The sequence below is a fragment of the Protopterus annectens genome, chromosome 9.part0, assembly GCF_019279795.1.
Source record: "Protopterus annectens isolate FY-2018-M chromosome 9.part0, PAN1.0, whole genome shotgun sequence".
Lineage (NCBI taxonomy): Eukaryota > Metazoa > Chordata > Ceratodontiformes > Protopteridae > Protopterus > Protopterus annectens.
In genome coordinates, this window is record NC_056743.1 from 226,451,220 (window position 1) to 226,465,702 (window position 14,483).

The 14,483-nt window shown below is 38.0% G+C and overlaps 1 protein-coding gene across 1 annotated transcript in view; it reads right to left on the reverse strand.

Moving 5' to 3' along the window:
• PDE3B (phosphodiesterase 3B) overlaps positions 1–14,483 on the reverse strand; it is a 1,918,808-nt gene that overhangs the window by 945,040 nt on the left and 959,285 nt on the right. Inside the window, exon 3 of the mRNA XM_044082789.1 lies at positions 12,287–12,535. Coding sequence (XP_043938724.1) covers positions 12,287–12,535 — 249 coding nt within the window. The remainder of the gene's footprint in view (positions 1–12,286; positions 12,536–14,483) is intronic.

The window sequence follows — 14,483 nt, forward strand, 5'->3', positions numbered from 1 at the left end:
GAGAACACAGAAGAGGCTATCAGTTTGGGATATATCTGCACAGAAGACTACTGACCTTGAGAAGGTATGCTTGCATTTTCCAGCTATATACTACATATGCTGAAATTTCATTAAGAAAAATCTGTTTAATATTATAACAACATATTAATTAGCAAATGCTACTTTTATATGTATGCAGTACTTAGAAGTGCACTAATGGCATGGGCACATTTGTCAGGGCATTTCAGAGGTATACATGATTAGCAATAGTTCAAAAAACAATGTTCTGTGTTAAATCTTTAGACATGTTTCAGGGACAGTTCATTTGACAGTACTTTTAGCATTTCACTGATGGTTTGTTAGCAAAATGTGTCATTGGCCTGTTCTTTTGGGTGTGGGAGAGAAAAGCTGCACTTCTGTTTTGGCACAAACAAGGATATGTTGCTACTGTTACTTCTCCTTGTTTTACATCCAGCATTGCTTTATGTGTGAATGTAATATGTTCCAAACACACAATTGCTGATGTACATATTTCAAATATCTTGACTGGTTTATGTTTCTCCAGTGGATAATAGTAAAATGCTACATTTTCTGTTTTATCTGGAAACAGGAATTTTTTAGTTATGTAACACTTGTGTATTATCCATCTATTGTGTTTTAGGTCACCTAGGTGTCTCAATCCCCTACAATCCCCCTTCACTGACACTGAGAATCAGGGCATTAAGGAAGCTTTTAGGCTACACGGTGCCTTTCTGCATGAGAGGCGAAGTGGAGATATATCAGGCAGAATGCAAGTTTGGCAGCAGATGGTTACTGATGTGACTGCAGTAGGCAGCCATAGCAGGACATATGATCAGGTGCACCATAGGGCCAATTACATGATTTCATACTCAGAGAGGACAGCTATTGCAGTGGCACATGATCAGATGAATACCGGTGGGCCTGCTACACAGCCACCACTAACAGCAAATGAGGAGTTCCTGTCCACTGTCAGGTATCCAGACAGCTCCCAGGAAAGTGCAGAACAGCATGTTCTTGCCATTGGTGTGACTACTTCAAGGACAGCAAGTATGTGCCAGGAGGAGCTTCCAGGTAGCCATATATATTTCAATTGTTAAATACTCTTGTACAGTAAAACTTTTACCCCAATATGTTAGTTCTGTTTAACAAATTGGTTGGGGAAATTATAGATTGCTTCTTTTAACAACACATTCAGAATGATTACATACAGGCTTAGGATGGGTCATCCAAGTTCTTGTTAAAAGTATAGTTAATAAACATATAAAGGGCAAAAAAGTTTTACCCCCTGTATTACTGGTAATTGTGATGATGTCCTTAACTTTTCCTTAACTTCTTCCAGGACCACTGTCCATGGGAAGCATAGCATCAAGTGCACATGGTAAGCCAAATACCTTCTTTGTCAATGGTGATGAGCAGTTCAAAGAAATATATAACTTTTATCCATATGTGTGATGTGGGTGTCAGGACTATTGTGTATATTGCTGTACTGTCTGTAGTAGTAGCAATTCTGTTAGTTAGAGTTGCAGATGTGGCATAGGCTGACATGCGTGACTGCCTCCACTGTGTTGCCGATTCAATGGATCAGATGAATGAAACATTGGAATGGGCAGTGTCTGCGATGGAACATCTGCTGGGAGGGGGATGGCATCCTCGTGGGCGTAGGTCAACCACATCATCTGCTGTTAGCGGACGTGGCTGTCCTTGATCATGCTCCCATAGTGTCACTACTTCCACTGCTCCATCAGTGGTTGAGATGCCCACACCCAGACGTGGCAGGCCCTGGAGATGTGGTCTTGAGTGTCCTCTGCAGGGGACCTTGTCCAGCAGATATCAGTCACGTTCAGGAAGCAGCAGTGCATCTGGCCATGGGTGTGGATGTGCCAGGGTTACTCCTGTCAGCGCCAGTTCTCATGTTCGGGTACACCAATGATGAACTGCCACCTCTACCATGCACTGCTCACACCTGTCCAACATACCAAGACAAAGAGCTATCCCAGAGCTTGGTTGTCTTCAGGCCGACACACACACACCAATTTCACCTTGAAGACCCATACAGACACACACAAGTTACATGGTTCGGCTGTGAAGCTTAAAGCTCATTTTGTCTCACTGGCCATTTGTTGCTTTATCCAAAAGTATGCTTGCTTCTCTTTCTTACTTGAACTCAAATGAAGGCAAAAAAACACACTAATAAACCAAAAAACGAAACTGAGCAAGCAAGTGGCACACAAGCGAAAAGTACCAAATCCTTTAATAATGTGAAGCGCTTTTCGTTTGACCAGTATACAAACTTCATCAGACAAATGAAATCACTTACAAGAGTGCTTTAAACAGTAAAACAATTAACCACTCAATTAAGCAATGAGTCAATAAGAACAACAATGTGCCACAAAAAACAGACAAACCACCTGCCTTAAAAATTATGTCCATGCTCCAAATCTAAAAACAACAAACATTAAATTATTAAACATTACAGCAAATCATCAAAATGAGTCTGCTAAGTAAAAAAATCAAACAAAGCTAAAACTTAATACACTAAAGATTGCAAAAATAACAATTCACAATGAAAAAACATTATCTTCTTAGATTCTTAAGCTTAAGAACACTGCTTCTCTTTCTTGCTTCTCTTTCTTACTCACACACACTCACAGACCTTTTGTGTCGGCCTAGGATTCCTGCACCCTCCACACAACACCCTGTGCAGTGATGACTGTGCCATATCCCTGCTATCTATCTTTTGGATTCAGGGATACAGAACATTTGTGTCTGATGTTCAGGGTGAATAGCTGACTTAGTACTTATCTGCATTTGCGATGTTGATATTGTAATTGTACCTTTGACTTACACTGGTCTTAGAAAGTTAGCTGATAAAATCAAACATTTTTTTGCATCAGTATTGTTAATGATCTTGTGAAGTCTGGAACTGAAATGCATCTCATTACTTCTAACTTCTCTGTTTAACGATTTTGCAATACAAAAGTATGATGCTAAACTGAAGACATTTGGTACCAATCTGTACTTATAAGAGGTATGACTGTGTGCATCACTGATGCTTGAGGCCTACTACTTGGTAATGGACACATACAAGTCACATAAGTCTCTGCTGTCACGTTAGTCATTTCTGTACAAATCACCCACCTTTTACTTGCTTACATTACCAAGTAACAACATGCAAGGATATGCCATTCCTTCATAAACATTACACTTCACGTTAAACACTTACCTGTTAAATCCAGCAGTTGTAACAGTTTTAATTCAGGGCGGAGTCTGTCTGATGCTAGGAGTACACAGTCATTACATGGGTAAATAAAGGTTGTGAGCTTTGCCTGGAATAAATGTTACTATGTGTGTGTGCGTACAAGGATGGTTTTAGCCCCTTACATGGTAAGGAAGTGTGCTATGCATTGCCTCTTAGCCAATGCGAGGGCAGATTCAGCACACCTACATCTACCTACACCCACAGCAGCTGCTGGTTCCCCCTCTGACTCTTCACCTGCATGTGGCTGTAGTGACCTTGTCATGGGTGGTGGGATGTGTGCTCCTTCTCCTTGTTGATCCTGCTGAAGTTGTTTTCTCAGGATGATGTTGTGTAGCATGGCACATTCAGGTAATATTTCAGTTCATACAGGTGGATTGTACTGCAGGGCTATCCCAGATGTATCTAGGCACCAGAATCGTGACTTTAGCAGCCCAAACACACACTCTGTATTTCTGGTTTGAGCGTGTGCCTCATTATTGCGTTCTTCGGCAGGTGTGTGTGCATTTCTGATGGGCATCATCAGCCACGATTCCAGTGCATAACCTGCATCCCCCAGTAAATGACCCTGTGTAATATCCCCCACATGAACATCTGATACAGTTAGGAGGTGTGCCAGATATGCGAGTCATGATAACTGCCTCAGTTGCCAGCACACACGTTTAAGATGATTCCCTTGGCATTACACACAAAGTGGCAGTTAATAGAATGGAAGCCCTTTCTATTTATGTAGAGACTACCCTGTTTCCCAGCTGGTGCCTTATTTCTATATGTGTGCAATCTATGGCATGCAGTACTCCAGGGTAGTGTGCTACAGGGTAGAACTCCTGCATATTTGTGGCCCTGTCCTCAGGAGTACAGGGAAATATATGTGTGGTCACTGGCATGTTGGAGCATAGCATTCAGGAATTGGAGGATCCTGGATGTTGATGCCTGTGACACCCCCAGCATGTCCTCTGTTGGTCTATGAAAGTTTCCTGTAGCTAAAATTCTAAGAGCTACACAAACCTTTGTCTCCACTGGTAGGGGTTCCCCTCAGTTTGCCCTGGCTCTGAGTGGAGGACAACAGAGGTTGCAGAGTTCCTCGAGTGTCTCTATCCACCCTGTAGCACTCTACAATTTCCATGTCATCTAGATTGTGATAAGTTAAATGGGGTCTGAAAACTCTTCTCCTTCCTGGTCTTGGTCTATTAGCAGCAGCAGCATAGACTTCAGCCTGTTGCACATACACATGATTTAAAGCAACAGCAGCCCCTAATATTGTTTCTGTGTAGACTGCTTTCCATGGCTGTATTCCAGAAGGTTTTGGAATTAGCAAGGAAAAAAAGCACAGAGTCTATACGGTTGCATTATAGCTTGTTGAATAGCTCCCTCTATCTTGGATTGATTGATAAACATACAATTCAGCTGCTTATGCTGTAATTAGCATACCACAGTGTTTACCTGGTTTCTGTGGCTCTACACATCATGTAGAGCCGCTTACTTAATCTAAAACAGTGAGCAACCATGTGCGCGCTGCAACACGCACACAATGTAAACAGACCATGTAGGCTTTATTGAATCTGGCTGAATGTTTATACAGCAGAAAGAAGAATAAGATCTCTTGCAGAGTGTACTGCAGCTGAAGGAAGTTTATGTTTTAATAATATTAAGCAAAGTTACTTTAAGACAGCTTCATTACTTGCTAATTATATTTTAATGTGTGTTTACTATTATGGTTGTAGGAAACTGGTAGGTAAAAAAAGAAGGAAAACAAGAAAGAAAGCCATGTAGAAGATGACAGCATACAAACTAGTTAGGGCAGAACCAGAGTTCTGTACTCATACTAACAAAAAAGGACAACATGGCTATAAAGAAACTAACTATAATAGGAAGAGTGTACCATTAACACTTGTACCATATATTTTACACTGTGCAATCAAATCTGGCTAATGCAAATCAGACTTTCAATTGTTCAGGTTTCTTTGCACTTAAACTTCTTCTTACCTTACCAAGGCTATCAAAAATTGCTAGGATGTACTCAAAATGTTAAATCTTTCTGCAACACAGGGAAAACTTCTGTAACTAGGCAACCACACTACAAAAGTTTCTGAATTGTCCTCCAATAAGATAAAGTAACAAAGTGATTAATTCACTTTCCACTATACTGTGCCATTGCCTCTGTATTTTTTAATTATTTCACACACACTTCAGTAGGAGGGTGAGACAGCCCTCTTTCTGCACTTTAGTAAGTGAATTAAGAAATCTCTAGAAGGAAATCCTGGATGCCACCCCCCCCCCCCCCTTCAGCAGTAGGACTGCAAACTCTTTTTTAATTAACTTGAACTAGTTAAACAAGCTCCCATTTGGCTTTACCAAGTCTCAGATAAAGAAAGATATGCAGCTTTGATGTATGAAAATTGTCAACATTTTTATCATAGCTAGTTTGCCAATTAAAAACAAAAATAACTTGCCTTCTCAAACTCTTTCAAGATAGTCTTCAGGTCTAACTATGTAATTCTTCCATGACTGGGCACCAATGCACATCGAAACTATATCTGCGTCCATGGGAAAAGGCCATCATATACCACTCACCAAATGAGCAGCTTGACTTAATGGTAAATGCTCATCTGCAAATAATTTTTATTTCAGCCCCTCTTCCTTCACGTTTACATTCTAAAAGCACTTTAACCATCAAAGGTTCTGTCACAAGGAGAACAGCAGCAACAGACAGACTTGGTGAGTAACACATTGGGTAAAAAAGAACCATAAACTGCATTCATTTCCAAAACTGAAGCATTTGGTCTATATTAAAAAAAATAATTCTTTTAATCACCTCCCAGAGACGTATTCAATTAGCTTTATCAAAGGCCTTCTCTATGTCTAGGAATATAGCAACTACTGGTTCTCATTCCGCTGACTGGACACTGTATGACATTCAGAAGAGTTCTAAGGTATCCTTGCTATTATTCATGAAACCACATTAATCTTACTGAATTAACTGAGGAATGTCTCTCTCACTCTATTCATTCTGCTCATATCTGGGCAAAAATCTTAACATCTCCTGTCAAAAGTGATACTGGTCTATAACTGCCTTGAAGCTCTGCTAATTTCTTTAGTTTGGGAAGAATAATAATCCGGTGTTATTGGATAAGAAAGGAACACCCATTCTGGGTCCAATGCTACTGAAATATTCAGTCAAGAAGGGCCTTAATTCTATTTGAAACTGCTTGTAAAAATATATGCACTTACAGCATCATGGCCTAGGGCAGTCCCTATTTTTAAATACTCAAATGCAAGTTGAACTTTTTCCCTTGAAAGTGGTCATCCTAAGAATGGTTCATTTGATTTGGAAATTGCTGCTGAATTTAGATCTTGAAGACAACACAGTGAATCTCTTCTCTTGTTACTTGCACCCTGGTCCTGGTAGACGAACACAAAGGTCCGACCTAAAAGTTCCCCATAACCTATAATCATCTTTCAGTTACAGTACATATTTTCTATTATATATCTCAGCTGATTAATTGTACATATTTAGAAAAAATGACCACATAGTACAGACAAATGCTGACCAACTAAGAAAAAATACTGTCTGTAAAGACACTGATCCAACCACAAATGCACAGAGTCTAAAAATAAAGTTTATTAAAACCAAGGTCAGGCACTTTCATCTCTCGTTGATACTTCATCCAAACCAAATCAAACAGTTATTTCATCTGTGTTATTATATATACATGATAGCTAATTACCTAATTATATTCTTAAAGATACACAGCACATTAAAATGTGAACTTAAATACAACAGAGCAACTCCACCAAAAGAATAAATGTGTATGTATGTTACTTTATAAAACAACAATTCCACACAAAGTACAAATATTGTGAATAACGTGAAATCAACATTAAAATTAGTAAATTGTCTTCATTATGCTGATTATAACTTGACAGCACTACTTCTTAACATATGGGGCAAATAAAACATGGTTGTTCATCCCCAGATGGGACCCTGAATTCAAACAAATTTGCATAGCAGTTCCTGATATTCTAAAGTTTTTTCCCAATGACCCCCCCCTCTAGGATCCGATACAATTACTTCTAAAATACCAAATGAATACTTAGTGAACTCTTTAAATGTTAAGGAATGTCTATATAAAGCGTTGTTGGTTTTCCTTTTACTCAGTATCATAACAGTGTGCATAAATTCTTTCATTAAAAGCCCTCTCAGTCTTTCCTACATAGAAACAAGAACAAATACAACAAATTGAAAAAATATCAACTCCTTTGCTAATGCAGTTCCCATTCTTAAACTGAATAACTTCAAAGACATCCAAAGCTTTCAGATTTACCTTAACATAGTCATTAATAATTAGAAAACTTGCAAAACCCATATTTTTGGTGCCCTTGGGAACCCCTTTACCTAAATTTACCTTGTCTTTGGTAATTTCCATACTGAATAGGTTTTTCAAATTATAACCAGTTTTATATATGAACATGGGCTTTTCATCAATGACCGCAAATCTTGGCTCACAAATGCTTAGAATGTTCCAGTTTTTCTTGATAATGCCTTCTACATCTTTGTATTGTATTCTAATACCAAAGCCCTACTAAAAATGTGTGATTCTTACCTGAAATATTACTCGAGAAGGCATTTTCATTGTTGCTGTTAGTATCCAACTCATGTTCTCAAGTTTCAGTCACAAATAATTCTTCACCTAGAAAAGGTTTAAAATTCACCTTTCTTCTCTTTATTTCCAAATTTTAGGGGATAACCTCTCTGTAAAAACATATCCAGTAGAACCAGCTCTTCTTTGTGAAAAACGTCATCCTCAGTGATGAATAAGATGAAATGAAAGTTAAAATAGATTGTGTTCATTACACTGATTATAACTTGACAGCATGCCTTCTTAATACTGGGGCAATCAAAACATGGTCATTCAACTCTGGATGGGACCTTGCACTCAAACTAATTTGCCACTGCAGTTTGTGATATTCTAAAGTAGTTTTCCAATGATCACCTCTAAGATCTGGTAGAATTATTTCTAAAATGAAAAGTTAGTCAAATTTTTACATGTTAATGAATGTCTATACATGGCATTGTTGTTCTTAATATCGTAACAGTGTTCATAAATTATTTTATTAAAAGCCCTCTTGGTCTTTCCTACGTAGAAACAAAAACAAGTACAACAAATTGCCAAATAACGCTTTTGCTAATGCAGTTTCCATTTTAAAACTGAGTAAGTAGAAAACCATGCATAACTTTCAGATTTACCTTAACACTGTCATTAATATATGAACTTTGTTTGTTTGTGTCTTTCGGCTTTTCCCGGTTAGGGGTCGCCACAGCAGAACTCCGGTCCGCTAATGATTGGTAGTGGATTTTTACGTAACAGGTTACCAGCCCCGACACACAACCTTCAATGAAGGCATGCCCCCATTCACGTATGCCTCCACACAGAAGACGCTCTAGCTGAGAATCGAACAGGACAACGTCTTGCTATGAGGCAACAATGCTACCACAGCACCACCACCGCAGTATGAACAAAACCTGCAAAATCCACATTCTGTGGTAGCTGTATTAACTAAAGAGTGTAAAGAGCCATCAGACCTTGCTACACATAGACCCATTTCAATTTTAAACAATTATAAAGTGTTTATATTTAAAGTAGCTAAAAGAATGGTAAATGTATTGCCAAAATTGATAGATATGGATCAATGTGGTTTTGCAGAAAGGAGGCAACAATTTGAAAACATTAACAGAACAATAATGATCCAGAAGGAAGCAGAATGTAAGAAAATACTGCTGCTGTATATGGGTCCTGAGGCAGAAAAAGCATTTAATAGAGTAAACTTGGATTTTATGATTAGAGTAATGGAAGCTATCATGCCCCACCACCAGCCCAGTAATCAATCCTCACCACTAGTACCAGTGGGGGAACGTACACTGGGAGGATGACAGGTGCACACACAGTATTTCCAGATGCAGCTCTCTGCAGCAAATGCAATTTCCCTTAAGAGCACCCAGAGACCACAGTCAGTCCAGTGCTGGTTTCTATCTCTTTCTCCAGATCCCCAATAAGACTCTCCACTGCCACAGCTATACAGTTCAGATCTCAGCTGAGTGGCCAAGCCAAAAACTCTAACACCTTCTCTATCCAACCATTGCTTAGTGTCCCTGCCCAAGTAGCTGAGAGACACACTCTTGAAGATTTGTTTTATATACACACACACACGCACACACACACCTGGGAAAGGCTGCCACAGGTTTTCTAGTTATTACTGTCACCAGCCAACTCTTTATCAGCTACTTTAAGGCCCTTTAACAAAGGGTGTCCAATCTTACTGTGTAATGTTACTATCAATACAAATGGTAGTTTGACCAAGAGCAAGGCTATTAGGAGTGGCCTACACAGTGTCACCAAATAAATATACAAGTACTCTCAGAACATAAATATGTCTAGACAGACCGGACACAATGAAAGGTTTAAATATATTTAATGATAAATATTAAAAGAACAAGAAAATACTCAGTATATACTTACAGTTACATTAGAGTTGAAAATCACAGGAAATATTTAAAACATTGCAAAACAATCTCAAATAAATAAAAAAAAACTTCTAAATTAAGCTTTGCTATATTCTTGACTATATCTAAAAGACTTGTACTGTACCCTAGTACACTTACTTCAGAGCAAGCAAGGCAAATGTGTGGTGAATGGGTCCTTCTGGTCAGGCCCAAGACAGACTACACAGAATGCTCTCTCTCTTTCTCTCTGAGAGACTTCCCAAATTAAGATCTCAAATATTACTGCTGTGATAGCTTGCAGAATGACATCATTTCTTGTTATCTGACTCTATCCCAAGTAAAACCCCTGTTGCTGAAAGCTAGCAATATTTAGCATCCACCTGTGAGAATATATATACCTCAGATCTTTTGGCAAATGGGAGAAGTCATAAAATAATTTACATTCTCCCACATTTAAAGACAATACAGAAAGCTTCACTAGTACAGACATTATGTCTCCTGCTGCACTGAAACTGAAAGATATCTTTTTTTATAGCTCAACCATAAAGTAATTTAATTTCAACTAATTTTCTGAAGTTAATCTCCTGTGTTCCAGTTTCCATTGTAAAAATATATACATTTAAACAGTTACAACAGTGTATGTACATTTCTGTTCTTTTCTAGTAGGGTACACTGTGGATACATCTTTAAGCTCAGTACTTTGTAAAATATCTTTTCAGCATACACTTTTGTACCAGCAGTTTGACAAACACATAACATACAGTTCTAATACAGCTGTAACACAAACATCTTATATGAAGCAGGTTCACATTCACAAATGACACATAACCATTTACAAAATTCCAGACAGCTGTGCTGGCAGTATCTCTCTTTGTCACACTTCTACAAAAATTATGTTGATATTCTCAAATGACATATAATTTACAAAATTTCAGACAGCTGGCCTGAGAATATCTCCTTTCGTGACAGAAGCATTTGCATTTCCTGGTACAATAAGGTTACAAGGGCATACGAAAATCTATAGGCAAGAAATAAAGTGGGTGAGTTCCACTTAGTTCATTTGTGTTTGAAAATAGGAACTGGGTAGGGGTATCCCTCTTTCCATTTTGCTATTTGCACTATATTTAGTACCACTGGCAAAGGAAATAAGAGACTCAAACATTCATGGGTAAAATTGCTATGATAATCAATTAAAGTTGGTTTTATTTGCAGATGATATTTTTTACTCGACTAACTCAAAAAAGGACATCTCGGTGCTGTGGAACATTCTGAGATAGTTTCAAGTCTTTTCAGGATATAAAATTAAACAAAGGTGACAACTACACACATATTAATTCAGCAATACCCATATTTAATGGGGTACAATACAATAAACTATTTAGGAGTATGGCAGCTAAGGATATGTGGGAAGAGACCAAACAAAAGATAATACAAAGACTAAGAAACTGCAAGCTCTTGCTTATGGATATGGATAGTAAGATACTGGCAGTAAAATGTTTTTAAAAATTCCATGCTCTGTTAGAAATATTGGGGGAACAACTAACTAATAAAATTATTACTTTGAGTTGGAACACAGGATCTGTAGTGCCTAGACAGAGTAAGGACTTAAGATTCATTTTACTGACTACTAAAAAAGCAATTACTAGAAAATGGAACACTGAATATTGTAAAAGAGAGAAAGTGGAAGAGGGAACTTTAAAAAAGCAAAAAAGCAAATTACATAGAAATAAATGGAATTTATTGGAACAATGCATGCAGAATAATGTTCAGGATGAGTGAGTTTTATGGGAAGGGAAGAACTGAGCAATTTAAGTAATGTTGGACTTAATGGCAGTTATAAAGAAAGAAAAAATATATATGCAAAGTAAACAAGTGGAGCAATGTTAATATGGTTTGTTTTCTTTTTTTTATTAATTTTATGTCTGCCTATACTTTAAATGAAAATTTAATACAAGTGTTTAAAAAAATAAGACAACTGACATCAAAACAGAGGATAAAAAATGCCATAGACAATGGTCACAACATACTGCAGCAGGACCTATGCCCCAGAAAAGTGTACATGTATTTTCTATCTGTGCAGTTATGATGGTGGTCATAGATCATCACAGTTTTACTTTGAGAAAAGACTGCATGCCATTGCACAGAATAAAGCAATGCAGTTAGGCAGAAAAAACAAACACAGAGGATCTACAGGCAAATGATGCACACAGGAAAAAGAGAAGGGCAGTTACTATATATTAGCACAAAGCATCCCAGCAAGTGAAGTACAAATGCAATCACAGCAATAAAAATATGTACCACCTTCACTTTTATTACACAGTGCAGGTTTTTCTGTAAAACCTGACAAATATACTCCACTTCATGGAAAACCTACATCACCACAAAAAAAAAAAAAACAGATCAGAAAGGTTCATAATACTACAGGGTGCATTAAAAGAATAAAAAAGCATCTCTAATACTATTTAATGTCAGAGCTTTACAGAACTTCACACTGCAGCTGTTTTCTACAAACATGTTTATTTTCTAACCTTGTGAAGTTTTCGCTCTGGTTTGTCCGACATATCTTCCATTTCTGAATAAGGATAAAAGCCAGGGAAGGGTGTAAATGGGTTGACTTTGGGCCTGCATAAACCTGAGAAGGAAGTCAGCAGACTGCTGAGACTTCGCAAAGTTGAAATCACATGAGGAGAAAGAGAAGAATCTGAAAGCAGGTCAGACACCATATTCCGGGCTTCATTTACAACTGACATGTCTACTCCACTTCCAGCACCAACATTCTAAAAAAAAAGAAAAAAAATATTATTTGTGTACAGCAAAAAAAAAAAAAAAGCTTTCACTGGGTGCACCCAGCAAAATAAGAAAAATCATTAATGTTAAGAAATGTCAATGACACACATTGTTTTGTGATATGGAACACTGGATACAATTTGAATAACGCTAATGAACTTTTTTTTACAGTCAATTTAAACGAGTTCATAAATAACATTTTTTGAATGCATTGCACTACATGCCTGCTAATTCTAGAAAGTTATACATTTTGTGCATTATCAATGCAAAAATAAGCTAAGTAAATCAAACTATGCAAACAATATACATATCTTGTGTAATTCTTTGTTGTACTGAAGTTTCCACAACTCAATAGCAGAAACAATCTGAAATCTTTAAGATTTCTATGAGGTAGTGCTTCTAAGATGTAGGAACATTAATATGAATGCAAGAGGTAACTAACAACATAGCTGTAACAACTGCCTCTTTCAAAGGACAACCTAAAATTCCATCTGCCACCATCACCACACAGAAGTCAGTGGTATTTGCAACAAATTATTTAACTCACCAAAAGCAGCACATGTTAAGTCATTCTGAGGTACTGCATGCAGAAAATGTTATCTTCAACAAGGGTGGGATGCTGGCATAATGGCTATTTACCTTGCAGACACAAGGTAAAAGGTTTGATTCTGACCTTTGAAGGGAAAACAGCTAGACTTAAAATGGCCTGCAAGGGCCTCATAGCCTAGTACTTGCCTATAAACATATACATTTACAGTTAATCTTAAAAGTTAAGAGAAACTTACCAAAAATGCATCAAGCAGTTTTTTTATCTAAATAAATATCTATTGTAAAGACAGATCTCTACAAATGGGTTCATTCTCCATAGTCTATGTGACTAATGACACTGATATTAGGACTGCTGGGCATTCCAGATTTTTCCAAGCTGTTGGGCACTTCCCATATTACCCAATGAACTGCACCAGCTCTCTCTCTTCAGATCTATGGTAGCTGCACAAAATCAGCAATATTTTACAACTACAACAATGAGACCACTGCAGACAAATTTGGGATGGTGAGCTGACAGTTATAGAAAACAACCATATTCCTACAGGTTTACATACAAATATTTCAAGCATGGGCATTAATGTCCTTCTAGCTTGCCCATATACCAAAATACTTGTTCCCATAACAAGTGTCCATGCTGTTCTTAAAAATATCTAAACTAGTACTAGTACTGGCATGTTGTCTGACTGGATAGCAATTACCCCTGATGGAAGGGCAGACTGGAATGCTTGCAACTCTAAAAGCACTGCCTTCAGGTGTAGCACATTGTTATACAGACTGGTCTCCTCTGGGGACCAAGCGCATTGGACAGTCTTTCAATAAAAATGCCCCCACCCACCCACCCAATCAGGGAAGCATCCGTGATCACTACAGCCTTGGCCTGAGAGGGGGAGAAGGGACAACTCCATAACTCCTCTTCTGGTTTCATCCACCAAGATAAATCCTTCTTGCAGTGGTTTGTTATTAGGATTGCACGAGACATGGAGTGAGTTAGAAGTGACCATTGTGACAATAGGAGCCACTGAAGAACCCTCATGTGGTACCTCACCAGAGGTACTAATGTTATTGTTGCCACCATGGATCTGAGAAGTTGTAATACCAGACAAGCTAGAACACTGCCTTGGGAAAGAATCACTTGAAGTTGTGATCTCAACTTTAAGAACCTGTAATGAGAAAGGGAGGCCACGCAGGATTTTGTATTCAGTTTTGTTCCAATGAATTCCAGGTCCTGTGTGGGAGATAGTTGTGTTTTTTCTTTGTTGACTGAAATGCGTAAGAACTTGGCAAGGTGTAAAACAGTCTATGGTGCAAAGTAGCAGATGCCTGGTAGGGGCAGTGAGGAGCCAGTCATCTAGATATGGAAAAGTACAGTTTTGTACCTACCATAAATGT